General features: G+C 43.6%; 1 protein-coding gene across 4 annotated transcripts in view; it reads right to left on the minus strand.

Annotated features, from left to right (window-relative positions):
• Positions 1-22,413, minus strand: part of PIP4K2A (phosphatidylinositol-5-phosphate 4-kinase type 2 alpha) — a 175,220-nt gene that overhangs the window by 67,979 nt on the left and 84,828 nt on the right. For 2 of the 4 annotated variants that reach the window (XM_065871123.1, XM_065871127.1), the window contains exons 2-3: positions 4,153-4,250; positions 2,581-2,677 (exon numbers count right to left, since the gene is read on the minus strand). In XM_065871123.1, the coding sequence (XP_065727195.1) occupies positions 2,581-2,677; positions 4,153-4,250 (195 nt within the window). Of the gene's footprint in view, positions 1-2,026; positions 2,051-2,558; positions 2,678-4,152; positions 4,251-22,413 lie in introns of all 4 variants that reach the window. The other 2 variants (XM_065871126.1, XM_065871125.1) reach the window with 2 other exon arrangements.

The raw sequence follows: 22,413 nt of genomic DNA on the forward strand, positions 1-22,413 counted from the left end.
GAGCCGAAGAGCCGAGACCACAGCCCCGCCGGCCCCCGCAAGCGCACCGCACTCCGCCTCCCTGGCTTGCGGCGCGCAGGCACCCAGACGCACCAAGCCAGGGCCACTGTTGGCACAACTTCCTCCGTTTTCCAAACCAAGTGGCCAACAAGGTGGGCTAAGCCCCATGTGTACGATCTTATCTTCCGTTTAAACTCAGGGGCCCTGCCCCAGCTGAAAAAATTTTAAGAGGTACAAACATTGGGAAAGGAACTTAGAAATGGGGCCAGTACAATCGGCCCTCCGTATCCGCAGATTCCGCATCCGCAGATTCCGTATCCGCAGATTCCGCATCCGCAGATTCCGCATCCGCAGATTCCGCATCCGCAGATTCCAACCGCAATTTGATCTGCAGTTGGTGGAATCTGTGGGTGCGGAGGGACTGTGTATGTCTGCTTTACTAAAGTTACTGTGAACACCCACTTTTTTATTTTTAAATAGAAATACAGTTGCCAAAGAGAAAGCAGCAATCTAAATGCCAAAAGCACCAGGCATGGCTGAGGGAAGGAGTGGTGTTCAAATGATTAATTACACTCACACCGGTTCTCCCTTGTACTGATCTCTCACGCTAAGAGCTTAACAGACTTGCCAATTAGTTCCGTGTGAATCATCCTCCACTCGCCTAATTTGCCTTCAAACTTTGTATCAGCAATTTGTACTTACTTAAATATCAACTTACATGGTTTTGTTTTTAGGGGGAAAAAGAGAGGGAAACCCCGTTCCTGTCTTAGTATTTCAGCAACTAAGGATCTAATAGATCCATCTGGGATCTCATTTAACAGGGCTGGTTCTCAGAAGAAATATAAGGACTTCACTGTGGTAATGAATTGAGGAATTTAACAAGATCCTGTAGCACAGGCCCTGAAAGTCAGTTTCTGTGAAATGCCAGTATAGCTATTTTATTTTTAAAAATTAAAATAAAAAAAAAAGGAGGGGCACAAAGGAAGATACACACTTGAATGTATGTATTCATACATTCTAATGCAGCAGAGTCAGAGGAGATTTTCTTAGGATGTCAAAGTTATCAACTGTTCATTCTTTTCAAAGCATACTATTTTCACACGGCCTCTTGAAATGTAATAACAGTTCTTACATAATGTAGAATTATTCCTTTTTATTTTATACAAGGCTTTTTTACAATTCCAAAATTTATTCTTTAAAGGTGACTTGGCTTTTGCAGCAGTAAATTCAAGTCCAAGTGTGATCGAAGTTCTTTCTCTCTTACACATGAAGCCCACACCTGAACACTGGCTCCATCGCAGTTTTTAAAAGCAAACCGAGCGCTCACATCCTCCCCGCCCACTTCCCCTCAGCCCTCTCCGGGGCGCACCCGAGCCTCTGCTCAGAGCCTGGACCTCCGTGGAAACCTTGGCCAGGTCCACAGAGGAGGGAACGTCACCGGCAGCCTGGCCAGCGTTGCTTTTTCAAAACATGGCAGCTTCAAGGCTTCTCATGCCTGAGTGAGCCTGTGAGAGATTCTTGGAAACTTTCAACAATGGGGCAGGGCAGGGAGGCCCACAGATCTATAAGAAAGCATGCTAGCTAAGCTTGATTTGCCTTAGGGGCCTGTTCTTTAAGGGAAAGTACAGGGTGAGCTGTGCCAGTATTCACCTTGTAAGGTCACCCGGGGCAGCAACAGGACACGTAATGCAAGATAAAAGGATTTCTGGTTTGGGGCAAACGAGAGGAAGTGTTTACCACATTTAAAATAAGTCAGTACTCTTACAGTAAAATAAACAGCCTGCCATAAAAGACCAGAAAGCAGCCCTTGTATCTCCTGACTTAGATTTCTGCTCTTAAAAAAATCCTTGGCTTCTACGAATCTGGCCAGCTCCGTGAAAATCAGGTAACTGATGCCTGGTCCAGGGATCAGCAGATCTGACAGCGATTTTAAAAGGTGAAATTGAGAACTGGGCAAACATGGGGAGAAAAGCAACAGGGCACATCTTCACATGGTGGGTCCCAAGAGCGGGGGACGGTGCTGCACAGCAGTGTCCCTGGGACTGGCGGGCTCCTGGTGGTGACAGCGGTGCTGCAGTCACTAGACTGCTGGGCACTGCAGGGTTCTAAGGGGATCTCTTGATAAAATACCGCGGGGAGGGCCAGGGTGGGCCAATTCGGCAAAACAGCAAGAACGAAAACAAATTTCTAAGATTCCTAAGTGGCCTCTGCAAATAAAGGAAATGTGAATTCAACACACATACACAACCCTAGGGGCTGCCAACCCGTTTGAGGGCAGAAAATCAAAAGGAGGCTCTGTAGGGCAGAATACTTTCATCTGTAAGTGAGAATATTATATAAAACTCACAGTCTTGCTCCCTTCACAAAGAATAATTTCTTCTGCGGACTACTGAAATCATATTGTATAGTGGTCCCTAACTGAAAGAACCCTTTATTTCAGAAAGAACACTGAAAAATTCTCATACAAAATGAAAATTACTCTTATCTAATTACTTGTCATGACAAAAATGTGAATCCCATTTTACAGCGCAAAAGGCACGATGAAACCCATGTGAAACGAATGTTACGAAAGCAACTCACCTGGAAATCTTGATCATCGATTCCAAACCTCTCCCGCAGGTTACGGAAAACCATCGGGCAGTATTCCTTAAACTTGAAGTGGCTCGGCATGTTTTCTCTGAAACAGGTTGTGGAATAAAGTTCAGATGTACAAACAGTGAACCAGACTTGAATCTGCCACCATCATGCTCTCTGGCAGCCAAAGAAGCACTTGGGGTTCCCGACCCACAGAAGGCACAGGTGGGTTTCAAGGGGCCAACCAGAACCCACAGTAGGATCCGGGGGACAGAAGGGACAGACACGCAGGGGAAACGGTGAAGGAAAAGCAAAGAGCTTGGCGAGGCCGGGAGGGGCAGCACAGAGAGCCACAAACAGGGCTCCCACACTGGTCCTGGGTTGCCTGCTGATGAAATCTTACAAAACAAGACTGACTCTCCCTCCTAGATCGACCTGTTTTATCTTTTACATAAATACCACATTCTATATTCACATAGAAAAGATCCCCTCAAAAGGTCAACCTTTAAAGGGCATTATGGGAATAATTAACACATCAGCTTCACATTAGAACAATGGCCCCATTAAGGAATTTCACAATTGATCTTCACGTGGGAGGGATTTCTCTGGGGCTCATCCCACTCATTCAGAATTGCTTCCCCCTTTGTGTTCACATGCATACACACACACCCCGTGCCCCCACTGTGGTACTGCACACACTAAGTGATGGTAATTTGTATATGTGTCCATTTTCAACCACCGGCCTGACTGTGAACCCCCGAGGGCAGGACTGTTTCTTATACATCGGTGTATGTCTGGCTCTCAATGGACTGCCTGCCACAGAAGGTGGTCCATAACGATGTCTAAAATGACATTCAAAAGAGGAAGAAATAGTCTCAATGCCCAACATGGCATCCAATTATGTTTTATAAAAACGCACCTTCAGGGCTTCCCTGGTGGCGCAGTGGTTGAGAGTCCGCCTGCCGATGCAGGGGACACGGGTTCGTGCCCCGGTCTGGGAAGATCCCACATGCCGCGGAGCGGCTGGGCCCGTGAGCCATGGCCGCTGAGCCTGCGCGTCCGGAGCCTGTCCTCCGCAACAGGAGAGGCCACAACAGTGAGAGGCCCGCGTAACGCATAAAAAAAAAAAAAAAAAAAAAAAAAAAAACAACAACAAAAAAAAAAACGCACCTTCATTCTTTATTGTTTTAGGAAGTAGTCATTTCTGTTCATAAAGGAATCATCAGGAGAGTTTTGTGGAAGAGAGCTGAGGTCCACAGCTGCCCCCGCCCAAAAAAAAGAATCCAAGCAATGTACAGCTTCAAACATTTAAATAGTAATGAGAACATCACCTTTAACATATAAGATATTCATAGAGAACAATATGCTGTATGCAAAAAGACATTACCCAAGAGGGCCTGCTGTTGCGTTTCTGAAAATGACAGATGGTTATGTTTATCACAGGATAAACTTTATCAGCAAAACTTCACTCTCACACATTGAAAAATAATGTGATTATAGAAATTCACAAAAATTCAAATTCGAATTCACACTCCTGGCAGCCATGTAAGTTGTACAAAAGGCTGTGCTTCTACTTACTTGTTAAAAAGGTGATTGTCCACCTTTATCTTTGAATAGGCCTTGAAGTCATCTGGCATCAACATAACAGGGATTTGAACATGGCTCAGTTCATTGATCTAGAAAAATATAAAATAAATGGCACAGGTTGTAAGTATCTAGGTGGGAAGTGCTTGACTTAAACATGTAATTTACCAAGAAAACCCCGTGGATGCTTGTACTTCCTGGCCCACATTCCTCCCTGTTCCTGCCCCGAATCGTCTCTTCTGATGCCTTCCCCACTCTTTTCATCAGCCGTCACCACTGCCCCCAAGCACACATCGGCTGCAACTCCCCGGCTCAGCCCTGTCTGCCGCTGGCCCCCCGGATGGCAGGGGCAAAGGAGGGGTTCTGGAGGGTGAACCCTCAGGGCCAGCTGTCCCTGCTTCTCCCCGTCCACCCTCCCACTGCCCCTCCAAGCCTTGACCCAGAGCTCCTTTGATCCCATGTCCAGGTCAATTTCCCTCTGTAAAGAAAATATTCTCTCAAACAAAAAATCCAAAAACACAAAAACAACAACAACAACAAAAAAAACCCCCAAAAAACCAAAAGAAATATTCTCTGAGAAAGAGGGCTTTTTAATTTCTGATATAAATATTTGTTGAATTAATAAGACTATTTCTTTACACTTTGGGGTACTAAAAAGGAACACTGCCATTCATGTGGTCTTTACCTTTCTTGTGGGAACTAATTTAAAAATAAGTATTGGGATAGGGCATGAATTTACCAGAAGAGGAACCTTCATGAAGGAAAGGAAGGAAGCATATGGCCCTGCAATTGGATGAGAGGAAGATGGGTTGGCCAGGGGTCAAGACAAAGACACATCTTTATGTGGTTACGGAGAACAAAAGGTTAAATCCATTTCGGTTTACATTCCAGTGAATGGCAGGGACAGGGACGGCTTTTGACACCTGACTTTGAAAAAGTTGAACCTTCTCTTGGTTAATTATTTTTGCATTTAGCTCCCAAGTGATAACTCCCTGGTTGCTAGTAATAAAAACCACTTTAAAGGTTTATACTTCCAGTAAATGTGAGATACTTGGAAGGGTTCTCAGTTACAAAAACAAACAAAATGAGTTTCTTGATGGAGCAGAGTTGTTAACCCACTGCTGGGTTCACAGAAAGCAGAAGGAAATTTTCAAGACCTTCCTTCCCCTAAAGTGAGTTTAATCATCCATAGGGCATGTGGTGACCATCAGGTAAGTGTGAAAGGAGGGGTTTCTCTGAAGATAGATGCCAATTTCACACTTTGGGTCAAAGCTTAACTGCGGAGCTCAACCCAAGACTTCAACATTAAACTAGGACCCCTGAAGGAAGTGAAAGTGGTCCCAAAACCCAGTGGAAGTAAATGTAAAGGGTGCCTGGAAGAAAACACCCTTAACACAGACCTCCAGGATTCCCACAGATTAAGTCCAGCCAAATATGAGTTCACAAAGACAACAAGAGTGAAGTCAACAGCAACAAAGACTGATGTTATTTTCAAGGCTTCAGCTGGTAGGACAATCAGATACAGAATAGAAAATAAAAACTGTGAATAAAACGTATGAAGATAGTAAGAGATGGACTAGCAAAAATGAGTAAACTATGAGACTTTCAAAATGACCAATCAGACTTGAAAAAGAATCAAATAAAAATTTTACAAAATGGAAACTATAACTGTTGACTTGAAAACAAAACAAAAAGCCTCTGACCTAGTATTTATGCAGCAGATTGGATAACTGGTACACCAGAGGGTAGATCTGAGAAAACTACCTAGAATACCACAGACAGAAAGAATGGAAACATAATATATGAGAGAATGGTTAAGATGGGGAGTGGAGTGGGTTTAAATGGAACCTTAGAGAAGAGAGTAATACAGAATATGGGGAAGACATAATATTTGAAGATGTAATGGTTGAGAATTTTTCATGACTGTGAGAGTTATAAATCTGTAGATGCATAATACCTAATGTACACAGAAGAAATCCACACCTAGAGACACTGCAGCTAAACTAAAGGATACCAAGAACCAAGAGAAGAAAAGTGGTCAGAGAGAAAAGACAAAACACAACAAAGAAATGACTATCAGACTGACAGCTTACTTCCCAACAGTAAAACTGGAAGCCCACAGACAGCAGAATGATATCCTCAGAGTGGAAGATTACTGTCAACATAAAATTGTATACTGTGGTATAATAAGAAATATATTTTGATCATTGTCCGGGTTCCTGGCACAAATCTAAAACCCTTGCAACTTCCTAAGTGACAGGAGTATCTTTTGTCGTTCACCAGAAGCCCTTTCGGGGCATACCTGAATTCATGCTAATGAGGTGACTTAGGTTTAGACCCCTAGATGGCCTCAGGATGGGGCTGGTCACCAGAAAGACCAAGTGACTGGACGGTTGGAACTTTCAGCCCTACCCACTGACCTCAGGGAAGGGGAAGGGAGATGCTGGAGATGAAGTTCTATGTAAACTTTTGAACAATAAGAGTTGGAGAGCTTCTGGGTTGGTGAACACATCCATATGCCAGGAGGGTGGTGCACCCCAGTTCCATGGGGACAGAAGCTCCTGCACTCGGGACCTATGTAGCTCTGCATCGGTATCCTTTATAATATCTTTTATAATAAACTGGTAAACATATATAAATGTTTTTCAGAGTTCTGTGAGCCGCTTAGCAAAATAATGGAACTGGGGGCTTCCCTGGTGGCGCAGTGTTTGGGAGTCCGCCTGCCGATGCAGGGGGCGCGGGTTCGTGCCCCGGTCCGGGAGGATCCCGCGTGCCGCGGGGCGGCTGGGCCCGTGAGCCATGGCCGCTGGGCCTGCGCGTCCAGAGCCTGTGCTCCGCAATGGGAGAGGCCACAGCAGTGAGAGGTCCGCGTACCGCAAAAAAAAAAAAAAAAAAAAGTAATGGAACTGGAGGAGGGGCTGTGGGAACCTCTGATTTACAGCCAGTTGCTCAGAAGCACACAGAACAACCTGGGCTTGTAAGTGGTAACTGAAGTCGGGGAAGGGGCAATCCTGTGGGACTGGGCTAATAACCTGTGGGGTCTGATTTGATCTCAAGGAAGACAGTGTCAGAACTGACTTACTGCTTCAGGATATTGGAAAAAAACACATGTGGGACAAACCCATTAAAACTATCTTTCAATATATTGGAAGATTGGGATTGACATATACACACTACTATATATAAAATAGATAACTAGGGGCTTCCCTGGTGGCGCAGTGGTTGAGAGTCCGCCTGCCGATGCAGGGGACACGGGTTCGTGCCCCGGTCTGGGAAGATCCCACATGCCGCGGAGTGGCTGGGCCCGTGAGCCATGGCCGCTGAGCCTGCGCGTCCGGAGCCTGTGCTCCGCAACGGGAGAGGCCACAACAGTGAGAAGCCCGCATACCGCAAAAACAAACAAACAAACAAACAAAAATTAGATAACTAATAAGGACCTACTGTATTGCACAGGGAACTCTACTCAGTACTCTGTAAGGGCCTATATGGGGAAAGAATCTTAAAAAGAGTAGATGTATGTATATGTATAACAGATTCACTTTGCTGTACACCTGAAACTAACATAACATTGTAAATCAACTATATTCCAATAAAAATTAAAAAAAAAAAAACTATGTTTCAAAAAAATGAGAGCAAAATAAAGGCTTTTAACTGAGAACTTATCTACAACACACCCCCCTAGAGGAACTTACATGCTTTAGAAGCACACTATTTAGACTCTATTAAAGATATACTTCAGAAAGAAGGTAAACATTGTGGGTGGAAGGTCTGAGATAACAAAAAGAATTAGTAAGTAAATAAACTGGTAAATATGAGGACAAATATAAGTAAACATCATCTATATAAAGTAATAATGCCCAATTTATGAGATTAAAAAGGACAGAAATACACACTGAATAGCAACAGGGTATAAGTTGGAAAGTAGATGGCCACAGTTATAATGCTCATGGTATTGTTCAGGAGGAGAGGTAAGATATTAACTGCAGACTTTAAGTATTATGCTACAATTTCAAGGGCAAACATTAAAAGAATAAGAAACACAGTAGATAACTTCCAAACTAGTAGAAGGCAAAAAACAGAATAAGAAAACAAAACTCAATTAAAAAAAAAAGAAACGTGGGGCTTCCCTAGTGGCGCAGTGGTTAAGAATCCACCTGCCAGTGCAGGGGACACAGGTTCAAGCCCTGGTCCGGGAAGATCCCACATGCCGTGGAGCAACTCAGCCCGTTCACCACAATTACTGAGCTTGCACTCTAGAGCCCGCGAGCCACAACTACTGAGCCCATGTGCCACAACTACTAAAGCCTGCCCACCTAGAGCCCATGCTCCACAACAAGAGAAGTCGCTGCAGTGAGAGGCCCGCACACTGCAACACAGAGTAGCCCCTGCTCGCTGCAACTAGAGAAAGCCTGTGCACAGCCACGAAGACCCAACACAGCCAAAAATAAATAATAAATAAATTTTAAAAATAAAAAAAGAAATGCAAGCAAGAGAAAAAAAATTTGCACAACAAAAGTGGGACAAATAGAAAGTGATATAAATAAATCTGGATATATCCATAATCACAATAGGCATAAATAGGCTAGCAGTTAAACATAAAGACTGTCATAATGAATTCAAAACTATAAGGTATGTGCATGAGACACACCTAAAACATAAGAACTCAAATACATCAAAAGCTAAGGGACAGAAAAAATATATTAAATAGTACTAAAAATTACTGAAAAGCTAGCCTACTTTTATTAGTATCAAATAAACTAATAACTTTAAGACAAAAGCATTACTAAGGATAAAGAAGGTCTGTGCACAATGATAAAAGGTTCAATTAGCCAGGAAGATAGGATTCATATTTTATAAGCACCTAATTAGCCTGAAAGTATAGAGCAAAAATTGTTAGGACCTCAGGGAAAACGGGCGATCCATCATTATAGAGGAACATTTGGATGTGCTTTTATTGACAGTTTAAACAGACACAAAATTAAGAAAGATACAGATTTTTAAACAACATATTGAAGTCAATATGTTGCATACCTATTATATTATGGCCAAGTATTCTTCCAGATGATTGGGATACACTGTGGAACAAAACAGATTAAGATGCCTGCCCTCTGGAGCTTCTGTTTTAGTGGGAAGAGCCAGAAGATAAAACAATAAACTTAGTAAATTACTGTGTTAGAAGTAAATTATCTACTATGTTAAAAGGCTATGGAAAAAGGAAAAAGAGCAGGACAAAAGAGCTAGGGAGCACCCATCAGGGCACAGGTGAAAGTCACTGAAGTATTTAAAATAGGGTGGATTCAAGTAGGCCAGAGTTTGGAGGAGATGAGATTTAACATTGCAGTGCAAAGGCCCTGGGGTAGGGACATGCCTGGTATGCTTGGGACAAGGAGACCAGTGTGGCCGGAGCAGATTATGTGAGGGCAGAAACAGTAAGAGCTGAGATCAGCGGTAAAGGCAATGGGTTCCTATAGGGCCTTCCGGGTCACTAGAAAGACTCCCTTCTACTCTGAGAGATAAGGGAGCTCTTGCAGCTTCTGGGTGATAAAGAGATGATATCAGTGAACTTAGGGGCTTAGAAAGATGACGGGGTGGTGGGCACAAGCATAGAAATAGGGAGACCAATTACACGCAAGTGTAGTAATAGCCTGTTTGTTTTGTTTTTTGGGTTTCTTTTGGCCACGCCTCGTGGCCTGTGGGATTTTAGTTCCCCGACCAGGGATTGAACCCACACCCCCTGCAGTGGAAGCACGGAGTCTTAACTGCTGGACCGCCGGGAAGTCCCGTGATACCGTTTTGACCAGGACGACAGCAGTGTAGTTAGAGACGGGGAGTCAGACTGTGGATATTTTCGGAAAGTAGAGACATGATTTCCTGGAGCTCTGAGCGGGGGTGTCAGAACGACAGAAGCTCAGGCCCACTCACAGGCTTTGGTCTGAACAATTAGAAGATGGAGCTGCCATCGACCGAGATGGGGGAGACTTCTCACCGTGTTTCTCTTCACGCTTTTTGATTTTTGAATCATGTTAAAGAATTGACTGGTCTAAAAATTTAATACTTCTTTAAAAACCCTATGACCAAAAAACATATATGCAGACTGTCAGCTACAGTTATAAAACATATATTCATACAATATTTACTACTTATAATAATTAGTATAGAATTATATTACGTTGAGCACTGCACAGATTTTCAGATTGGATACCACCACCCTCATTTCTGGATCCATGTTGACTTTCGTGTGGTATTTGCTTTTTTTTCATATAACCGTTGAGATTCCAGCTTCCTAAAGATTATCACTGTGCTACAGGAAGTAGTACAAAGTTGAAATTGTGAACTCCCTCAAACCAGCAGTTTGCATGGTGTCTCACAGATGTAGAGAGCGCCCTGCTTCCCTTGAAATTTTAAAATCTCCCTCCGTACTCCTTGTGAATTTGCTGCAGTGCCCCAGGGCACTGTTTGGGGACCACAGCTATACAGCAGCAGATGTTTAAAAGAGCAAATGACAAAATCTAATTATAGAATAAGATAATCAGAATAATCCCCTAAATGCATTGTACTGGATTATAACATATAACCACTTTATATTCACCTCAAACGACCTTCATTACAATCACCAGTTAATCCTCAGCCCGTATAAACTGATGATCTCTATAACCTTCCCAAGCAAATAGCTTTCTTGGGATAATGCTATATCAACTGCATTTGTGCAAAGCCAAATTACAATTCTGTTCCTATCAAATTATGGCAATAACTTAATCAGACATCACTTTTAGCCCATTCTATACTATATTGTTAAAATCTCCTCTGTGTTATGGCCCATAAAAATGTATGAAACTTCCACTAGACTGATTTAAAATCATATAATCTCTCCCATTCAGTTTACTCATGTATCTTATAATATTAACTAATTCTCAGAGTATATTTGTAAAAAATTAAAATCTATACCTCTTTATGCTAGCACTGGAATATCAAAGTTTGGGGAAAAAAAGAGAGAGAGAGAGAGAATAAGACCTGGAAACCAAGACTTGTGACAAGCACAGTTAGAATGAAGCTGGATGGCAATTAAATCCATTTCTCAATATCATATGGAACTAGAAGAGAATAAATAAAAACAAAGGAAATTTACAGGGTGACAAGGAAAAGTGAAGGAGCAGACAACTTCATGTTGCTTTCACCAAATTATACAGAAGAAAGTTGGAGAGAACACAATAAGTGATTCCTGTCACATCTCTGCTTCCAGTGATTTCTGAGAAAGCAAAACCCCACCTGGCAGCAGAAACATGGAAATCCATCCATTCCACTCTTGTGCTGCTGAGATCTGTGTAGGTAACAGTATCTTCCTTAGAAAGCCAGCAGGGAAAGAGGAACTTTGGAGATCCTGCTCTGAAAAATGTTTTGTTCTAAAAACATGAAAACCTTCCAGCCCAAACGGAATGTGTGATCTGTGAATTTCCCTCATCGATATGTGTTCCATACCCATCCTTGTTATGTGAGCATCCGCTCTGTTGGGCGCCGTGCAGAGACCAGCGTTCACCCAGTCCACAGTCCAGAGGGGCCCACATGTTGGTTGAAGAAGTTCACAAATGTAAAGTTCCAACAATGACAAGTGTCAGGAGGAAGGAGGTCATCGGGCTATGAGCAAGCGGGACGGAGGCGTGGCCCAGGGCGGGGATGGAGGTGAAGGAGGGGCCAGCCTGGAGCACGAGGGGGAGGGGACAGGGGTTCCAGGAAGCAGGGTCGCAGGTGCAAAGGCCCTGCGGTGGGGTTGTGTGTGGGGTACAGTTAACTGGAGACACGGCAGCTTAATGTGTTAGGAGTGCAGGAATCCAGGCGCACGAGACGGGATGGCGCTGAACCGCCTAAAAGGGCTGTAAGAGGCCACAGGAGCGCTCCGAGAGAGGACGGACGGGGCGGAGGGGAACGGAGAAGGTTCAGGCGATACAGCACGGGTCTAAACACGGGCTTGTGGGACAGGACAGCGTAGTGCATCTGTCGAGAGAGCGCACTTCAAGGGAAGAGTCCAGTTTTGAACTTGTGAAATTTGATGTGCTCTTGAGACACCTTATGTGTGTCAGGCAGGCAGGTGGATTTGTGGCTCTGACATTCCCAGGGGAGGCGAGGAGTGGGGTGGGAGGGAGGGAAACAGGCACGTTGTGTGTAAGACACAGGTTACCCACGGGGGCGGCGAAGGCGAACAAGAAGAACTGCCTTCGAGGGAGGGAGTGAAAGCAGGGTCAGCTCGTGGGCAGCAAGGAGCGAGCGAGTCGAGAACAGAAGGGGACGAGCAGTGGCGAATGCTTCTGAGAAGCGGAGCAGGACGGTGATTGTAACATGGCAGCTGGAAGCGTTTGGGGCCCTTGGGCTGGGGGCTCTGATGGAGGACAGCCAAGGAAACCAGGCTGGGGAACGCTGAGGAGAGAAGGGGGAGGTGGGAGAAGGCAGACCCGGATCTGGCTAGGTTTTCAGAAGTCTGGAAGGAGAGAGATGCGGAGGGGTGAGGGATGGAGGAAGGGGCTGAGTCTAAAGACGGGATATTCCTTCTTGGGGAGGTGTGGGCTCCGGACTCCCAGCCTGCCTGAAGGGAATATGGCTTTGGGGAGGCAGTCAGTCCCTCCATCAAGAAGAGGGAAAGGGGACAGGGGCTGTGCAGCGTGGCAGAACCTGCCCCAGGGGAGACGGGGTTCCCTCCACGGGCTCCTCTTTTCTCTGGGAAGGAGAGCCATGACGACCTCCTGAGGGTGAGAGGCAGGCCGAGCGGTGCGGGGGCTTAGAGAGAACACAGAGAAGCTGAAAAAGTGATTGCAGGATGTGGGAGAACAAGTCTGAAGAGAGAAATGTGGCTGGGCTTTGGGGCACAGCTGGGAGTCCGTTCGCGGTGACGGTTAGTGTACAGGGCATCAGACGAACCCGTGCAGTGGCATTCCCCAGAGCCGGGCCGCAGGAAGAAGCTGCTGATAGAGGATGATTGGGCTTCTTCGGGTCTGAGGTTTTTGCTAGTTGGGTGTGCCGGAAAGATGACACAAAGTGTCACGGAAAGAGCAATGGAATTAATTCTAGGATAATCACTCAGAAATGGAAAGTCAGTACAAAACACTCATCCCTGACCACAAAGAGTTTCCCACTGTAGTTGATGGGGCAGTACATACACAGTGTGAAGGACAAAGCAGCAGAGAAGGAAAGCTGGAGTCCAGACAGTAAGTGTCCCAGGAACTCAGGGCAGGGACCTGTGACAGGTGTGCGGAAGGGCTTCTGGGAGGGAGTGAAGCCCGATGTGGCTCCTGAAGGATGGAGAGACGTGACTAGTGTTTCATTTAAATACATTTCGACAAGTTCCATCTTCACAAACCAAGAGTTCCCCAGGAAGGAGGGAATTGGCCCTCGTTATTTGACAAGAAAAGAGATGAGAAATCAAAGCCAATTATGAAATTAAAAGAGACCCTTAGCAGAGGAGAGATTTTCATGAGTTCCTGCCTAATCTTTTACAAGCACGCCAAGTTAATAGCTCTGTATCTTTCTGGTGTTTGCACTGTGTAATGCTTTTAATACCTGTTGATTCTGTTGTGCTTTTTTGTGTATTAAATATTTTTCATTTCGCCAAATAAATAAATAAAATAACGGAGACCCATAGCGATCCCCCAGTCTAACGCTAATGTCTCACTGTGTAGATTACAGCACCCCCTGGTACAGCCGTGCCTTTATAATCGAGGAGGAGCTTGCCACTGAGTTGTACTAGACAGCTACTGCATCAGCATTTCTTCCACAGTGCCTTCACGTTTTCCTTTGGGTTTCTCTCCATGCGCCAGCCACCCCCCGCATCCTCTCCCCACACCCCTTGGTCAGGTGAATAGCTAGATTTAATGATTCGCACACAAACACTTCACAAACCACAGGCTCTACCACTTAAAAGGACCTCTTAAGTAGTGAACAATATTTTTCAATAGTGTATCCGTGCGCCCCCTTTTTTTTCTATAAGCACATTTTATTTTTTTATATATAGGGCTCACCAGACATTCATAAGTTTTACCAAAATATTAACTACAGCGCTGCCTGATCCTTGAAAGGCCTGGACAATTCTCTCCTGTAGCCTATTACTTTGACATCACACAAACTAAAATATATCCTTGTCTCTAATTCACATTAATGAGCTGCCATCTTGAATAAGGCTGAGTTGATTTTATTTGTTAACTTCTATCTTCCACACAGGGCAATGGGCTGTGAACTTTCAGACTTTAGGACAAAATTCTTGGGTTTCAAAGTCTTCAGTCTGAGAAAATTTTAATTTATTAGTTTGGCATTCTACCTAGCTCAACCATTCTATTGCTATATGGCCTACCTCGAAACTGGTGGCACAACTAATAATGGTTTGTTATCATTAGCTTACATCAGTTTTTTAATTTTTATTTCTTTTGCGGTACGCGGGCCTCTCACCGTTGCGGCCTCTCCCGTTGCGGAGCACAGGCCCTGGACGCGCAGGCTCAGCGGCCATGGCTTACGGGCCCAGCCGCTCCGCGGCATGTGGGATCTTTCCAGACCGGGACACGAACCCGTGTCCCCTGCATCGGCAGGTGGACTCTTAACCACTGCGCCACCAGGGAAGCCCTTTACATCAGTATTTTAACAAAGCATTTATACTTTTCTTCCTGTCTTTATAGATATTCTCTACATATAGGAAACACACACACATATATAGTTTCATTTATATATGCTACATAATATTCATGAAAGAAAACAAAAAGATTTGTGTTAACCATTACTATTTCGAAGGAAAAAATAACACCCCACAGGAATAAGCATGCATCATGAAATCCAAATAGTTTTTAATTTATGGAGATAAAAGTGCTTTTGGAGTTTACTTATTAAACTTTTATTTGGTTAGTTAAATAATAAACTGGAAGCACTAGTTCTATTATGAAGGCAACATTTAAAGTTCCTTCAGGTTGCAAATATTTAATAAACTCTCACAACAAAGGTGCAATACCACTTTATACTTAATAGTTGTCAAAGCACTTGGGCAAATAGTTTTTCATTTTCTATTTGTGTTGACGGTCACATTCAGAGTCCTATAAAGCTCATGATTGTATATTGTAGATACTCCCACACAGAGAAGCTGTAGGCTTCTCCCCGGTGCCCTGGGAAGGGCCTCTTGTTCCTGTTTATACCGTGTCAGTCCAACAGACTGATGTGGACCAGCCCAGACTTTCCGCTGAGCCACTGGGCATCAGAGTGGACAGTGCCGGAGCCCAACATAAGACATTAAATAAAGAAGCTTTGTTGTGAACGTCAACAGACACAAGGGCAAAGTGGAGGGTGGGAGGGTGAGGAAAAGGTTTAGTACAAAGTGCCCAAGTGTTCCTGATTGTATTACAATTCTGGAGTCGGGGGAGAGTGTGTAGGGGGGAAGATATTGTTGACATGGAGGATGGTAGAGGGAGGAGGGTGGGGGGAGCTGGTGAGGTCTAGGCTCCCCTTGGCCTTGACTCACATTAATACTTGGCATTAACCTTGCTGCTCATACTACGTGGACACCTGCCAAGCATCACATTCAACACTCTAGACACCGTATCTCATCTGATCTTTAACCAAATGGAGTAGGTGCTATTATTATTATCTCCATTTTCCAGGTAAGAAAGTTGAGGCTTAGTAAGATTAGGTAAACTAGTCCAGCCTAAACCTTCCTCAGTCAGGCAACTCACATGAGTTACCTCAAATATGCAAGTCAGAGAGCACGGCTGGCTGACCCTAAGATCCTTTGGAGATCCTGACAGCCTCTGGAGCAAGAGTCACAGCAACGTCAGAAACCGTCCACCTGAAATTCAAGTCTTCATCACGTTAAAAACTTCTAAAGGAGTCCTTTCCTTTTTTTTCTTTAAGGAGTAATTAGACAGATGTTTAGAATAAATGATTGAATGCATGTTTAACTGAATATGTGCCATAACCTACAATGACATCAGCTGTGATTTTAATAAGTGCAATCTAAATTTGCAAAGACCTGTATCACTGAGAAGTTTTCATTTCTCTGACATCCCTTGTCATTTCAAAAAAAGGGAAGATACTGTAAATTAACTATATTTCAATAAAAAACAAAAAATACACAAAAAGGAGAAAATAAATATCCCTCAAAGTTTCGTTAAATCCTAATGAATCATAAATAGTATCCTTAAAGGATACGAAATTGATTTCCAAAGCGATTATTCATTAAAGCAAATTGCTGAGTTTTCCCTTATGAAAAGTATGATTAACACATGGTACAGTAAAACTCATGTGACTTACTTTTCCTTTTATAATACTATATGACCCAACTCACAAAAGGTATCTTGATCGCTCTCTTCAGCAAAACATTCAAACTTCTATCCCACTCAAGTCTCCTACAATGCTGCAAAACAAGGCTTTTGTTTATTTGTTTTGTGTATTAAATCTGCTGATTGCAAGGGGTGTCATTCCTGCAGAGGTAACACTGAATTCACACTGGCAAGAAAACCGAGTTTGCGGTTAAGCTGCAAACCTGGGAATGATAAACAACTACTGGACAAGGAATAAATAAGTGAGACCCGGCTGGTAATGGTTCTGAAGTGAAGGCATACAGACGTGTCCTCACATAGCCATTTCACACTGAGACATATAAAAAATCAACTTCACTAATTTACATGATTTTTTTCAGTCAAAACCATGTTTATAAATCGTGAGGCATTATTAATGACACTTCATTAATTCAGATATATGCACCCTAGATACTATGTTCCCAGACGAATGCAGAATTGTATTGGTTTTCATTCAGCCAAGTTTACACGAAAAGGACTGAAAAAAAAAAAAAAAACAGAAAAGGAAATCTCTCACATGTAGTAGACACTGAGATATTTAATCTGATTATAATAGACAATTCACTACAAGTTATGCCACATTCAGGTGAAACAGGAGGCATCCAGCACGTCAAGCCGCGGGGTATGGTGCTGGGTATGGAAGCTGGTACACGGGCACTGGTGGGGGGAGCACGTCCCAGATTGGAGCAAGTCGGACATGGCAGGAGTGGGAATTATCTTAAAAGGCCTATTTATTCCTCCTCAAAATCTCAAGACACAGATTGAACCAGGCTTATTTTATCTCCTAAACATTTCCTACCACTTAAATATGAATGCATATTTTAAAACACAACTTGACGATAATAATAATAAAGAGGGTAGACTGAACAATGAGAAAATGGAACAACATAACCACAAAGGATTCAAGATCAGTAAGGACCCACTGGGAAAAAGAACTATAATGTGTAACTTGACATGACTGTAATTTTGGATACTATTTTAACTTTAATTCATTTCTTAGGGAAATCAATAAATATGTCATACCAGATCCCCTAGACTTTACAAGTTTTGCAATTGCCTCTAGCTTCTACAAAAGAATCCTGACTTCACCATTTTAAAAAAAGGGATACAAATTCACCATTAATGTTAAAACAAAAAAATCTCTTTTCCCCCCTCCGTATTCCTTCATATCAGTGTCTGAAAATAGATACTTTCCACTTACTGGACTCATCCTAAAAAAAAACCCCACAAAATTCCTTTGTGACTCTATGGTTGATAAGCATAGAAGGATTCCTCCCACCCAATAATTTACTCTGAACGTTTCTGCCCCAGGGTTCATTGGCTTTAGGAAGTGAATGAGTCGAACACTAAAATTACTACTACCAAGAGATAATAGTTGAGGGTGTTCCAAGAGCCATTGGAACAAATCACAGCTGGATGGTCTAATGCTTTGGTCCCTGTTCCACAAACAGCAGGGGTCGTTTAAATGTGAATGGGAACTTTCCCTGGTTCTCCCCCAAAGGTGTACAAAATGACCTCCGGCGCATTTTTAAGAAAATAGTTTCCATAGTGTGACCTAGAAAAGGTCACAAAGATTGTGCAAGTCTCTCCACGCTCTTGTCCAGACCATCTGCCTCCCTGTTTCTGGAGAGGGTGGGGAGCGGTAGCTTGGGGAGCAGCCACGAAGCAGAGAGATGTAATAACATTAAGGGTTGTAATAACAAACTTTAAGCAATTAGGTAGCCTGCCTGGTGTGTACAGAATTGTCCAAATTAGGTGCAATACCTATGACCACCCCTTCCAAATACCTTCTGAAGAAGACTTCTAAAAAATTCTTGAATTATATCTGTTTGTTTGTAAAATGGGGATACCACCACCAATTTACATACTGAAGTTTCTATTTTATGATGGTGGTAGCAACCATAACAATCTCAGAACAAAGAATATCATAAAAGGACTTTTTCCTACTAATTTTCTTAACAAGTTTGTGGCAGTGGGAGAAGATCACCTAAAATTTTTAATCTTATTTTTACTTTTTGACACCTAATTTCTTATTCCATATTTTAAATTATATATATTAACTTGAACATCAGCTCTCATTTGGAAATAGTTTTATAATCTTGTAAAGAAGATAGGTTGAAATAATTAAGAATTTAAAAAACTGATTTCTCAATACGATTCTAGCATGAAGCCCACTCTTGGAAAGGTGTGGCTCTCATTACAGCTTAGACTGCAAATTGAACAGCAATTTGAAAGTTCTGAGGTTTCACAGGAGCAGACACGGCAAATTAGAGTCAATTACAGAGGCAGGAAAAAACAAGCAGTTGAAAATGTTTGTGAATTGTGTTTTTAATCTGTCCTGAGGCAAGAGGTCAATTTTCAACAACTGCTCCATCAACACTCATTTTCTAAGATTACCATATTTTAAAAGTTAATATCTTTCTGTGTGCAGATAAGACAAAAGCAAAGACACACATATATTTCAATTAAAGCCTTCTTTTGAAATGTGAGCTACCTTTAGATGTCTAGAAAATAAATGTTTTATTTTGACGAGCCAAATAAAAGTGTTCCCATAGCAAAGCTGGATAGAGACGTGAATCACAGTACAAAGGTCTGCCATTCCAGCATCTATAAACTCAAAAGCCCAAGTTAGTAGCCTTAAGGGGATTTTTGTGTTGAACAAGGATCATTAAATCAATCTTTTGATTAATGGCTACTTGACTAAAATTAAAACATCATCAGGAATACTTAAACTCTTGCTTAGAATCTTACTTTAATTTGTATCAGAGACATACACTCTACCATAGACCATCTGTCAACGTGGTATCTTCAAGCTCGATCAGACACTTCTGATGGGTGTTTCTCACTGGTTGACCTGTGGCCAACTTCAACGAAAAGAATGAAGTCACATTAAAATTTTACCTCCCAAAGACTCTGACATGAAATTATTGAAATAGACCAAAGATTTAGAGGCTATTACAGAGGTAATACAGGCTTTAAAAAAATTCAAGAAAAATTTGCTGATGAAAACAATGTGAATGTGGTCCATTCAAAAGGAACCCGGGCTTGGAGTCAGGAGACCTGTGACAGAGCCCTGGTCCTCCTACCACTTCATCACTGCCTACCCTTGGGCAAATTGTTCTCTTTTTTTTTTTTTTTGCGGTACGCGGGCCTCTCACTGTTGTGGCCTCTCCCGTTGCGGAGCACGGGCTCTGGACGCGCAGGCTCAGCGGCCATGGCTCACGGGCCCAGCCGCTCCGCGGCATGTGGGATCTTCCCGGACCGGGGCACGAACCCATGTCCCCTGCATCGGCAGGTGGACTTTCAACCACTGCGCCACCAGGGAAGCCCCCAACTCTCTTGATCTCGCTTTATACTTTTAAAAAGTGAGTTGGAGAAGATAGCGATTGCAAATGATGTACTGTTTGGCCTAGACTGTGATTTAGAAAATGTCTGAATTAATCACCAATTTTTTTCAGACTGGAGAAAATTTACATACGGATTTAGATCTCTGGCTTCTTTGAAAAAAGGAAAGATCTGGCATCCTGCCCAGCATCACTCACCCGGCGCTGAGTAGTGGCAGGGATGCGCCCCTAGTAGGGCGCAGGACCCACCATTCCCTATAGTCTTCGGCCTAATGTCTTTGCTCATCCCAGGGTTTCAGCCACCCCTGGGCTCCAGTGCCTGGCATGCAGGAGACAGTCTCCCAAATGTAAATGAATCTGAAACAACTGTCCACAGAGATTCTCTTAATCCTAGAAGAAACAGAAGACCTCATGAAGTATGGCGTTAATAAGGATGGAGTAGGCAGGGACAAGGTAGAAAGATAAGCCACAGCTCCAGTATTATAATCAAGAACAGGCATGATCTTGGGCCTTCCTTGAAATCGACATGAAGACGTGGAAGGGATGCTAAACGGAGATATACGCCTGCAGCTGCCTGTGATTGTGTCTCCAGAGGAGCATCAAGGTGGACTCACAGGAAAGGTGGAATGAGAAAGACAAGAGCCACGTGGAGATGAGATGACCCGGTGTATCTGAGGACAGCCTACCCACGCAGTACCTCCCAGATACGCAAACCAACCAACCCTCTAAGCCAGAGGAAGTTAGGTTTCTGACACTTGCCATTGAAGACATCCAAATACAACACTCAAAACACTTAGTGAAGATAGAATGAATACAAACCTCTTTCATCTGGGGGAGATGAATGCTAGCAGCAAGGACACAACACTTCTGGAAACTGAGCCTGAAAGTTTCCAATGAACACATTTTACTTCTCATAGTCAGAGATCTAACATATGCCAAAATCACTGAATACTTCCTGATGGCTTTCTGGATATGCATCCTGCAATGAGGTCACCCTAAAAGGAGGCTCCCCCAAGTGGACTGTGAAAGAGAGGCTTCCATGAGGCACTGGAAGACCCGATGCTGGCAGCAATTCTGGCAGGGGGCCGTAAGTCCCACAGCCCTCCAGGAGTGGGGCCTGGCTGGCTACGGAGAACACAGGGTGGAGTCCGGTGTGGAAGACAGCTATCTCCCTGGTACACCCAGGGGACCACATCTGCTGAAACATCAGTGAGAGATCACATGCATTTAGAAAACCTATCACTCACACACGATCAATAAAACCTACCAGATGATGGAGAAGGGGATGAACATGTATAGTTCAGCATTTCTTTTTTTTAAGAAAAGGATTTTTCCAGCAGTTGGGACCTATATTAAGATTCCAGAAGGGAAGCACTGAATTCCTGATTTGGTTAGGGCTGAACTTTTGTTTTCCTTTCCATCAGCAGAACAGAGGGGCGGCTTGTTTTATTGCACAAGAAAGAACAATATGAGGAAGGTTACCATTATGCAGTTTATGTAGCTTTCCCGGATTCCCGTGTCAAATGATGAATTGACCATGCGTTTTTATCTCCTTCCCTTCCAGAAACCCTGCTAAAATGACAATAAAGGAAGCTTGCAATGGAAAAAACAACCCTAACAAAGAAAACTGTAACATGGACAACATAAGAGGAGAAATGTCAAAGAATCTTTCAAAGACAAAAAAATAAAGGGAGGATTGTTAACTGATAGAAGAGGAGAGAAAGATGCTACTTCAGTGCCCATGGCCACTTTGCTTCAGAGGTGCAGAGGCCAGGCGCCCAGGGTTCCGGTAACAGAAAGTGCATTGCCCGTTGCCAACCACGGCTCCCTGCGGGAGACAGGGGATGGATTCTTTAGAGAACTGAACCCAGGAGGCTTCAGAGTTGGGAACACCAGGCCCAGAGCAGGGCTGGGCTGGGGCACGGGCGGAGTGGAAATCAACGCTGTCACCCCTGGGACCTCAGCCCTTGCTCTCTGCTCTGCTCCAGACACACCCAAATCCAGTGGCCACGCCTCCCAGAAGGAACCACCACTGAGAAAGGCTGTCCCACTCCCCACCCACCTTCATGTAAAAGCCCAGCAGGTCAGGCATTGCCACGTGCCCAGAGGGCGGGATCTGTTTTCCAACATCTCATTCTGAAATCTGAATGGAGAGCAAGGAACCACCAGATATAGAAGGAAAGCTTCTAATATGGAAGAAAAGGACTGAAAGAAATCTACAATTTTTGGTGATATGTAACATCACATAATATTAAATCACCAAATTCAGTACTTTACAAAGTACTCAAAATAACTGAGGCAGGGAATTCCCTGGCAGTCCAGTGGTTAGACTCCATGCTGCCACTGCAGGGGGCACAGGTTCGATTCCTGGTCAGGGAACTAAGATTCCCACAAGCTATGCAGTGCAGCCAAAACCCACCCCACCGGCAAAAAAACCAAAAACAAACAAAAAAATCTGAGGCCTAGTAAGGTGAACACTATTCCTTTAACCAAAAGCTGTGTATTATTTTAGCCAAAAGGAGGGATGGAAGGAGAAATGAAAAGGAACAGGAAATATAGCATCATCTAGCATGGCAGAAAGCCAACAGGTGATA

This window comes from Phocoena phocoena, chromosome 2, assembly GCF_963924675.1.
Source record: "Phocoena phocoena chromosome 2, mPhoPho1.1, whole genome shotgun sequence".
Lineage (NCBI taxonomy): Eukaryota > Metazoa > Chordata > Mammalia > Artiodactyla > Phocoenidae > Phocoena > Phocoena phocoena.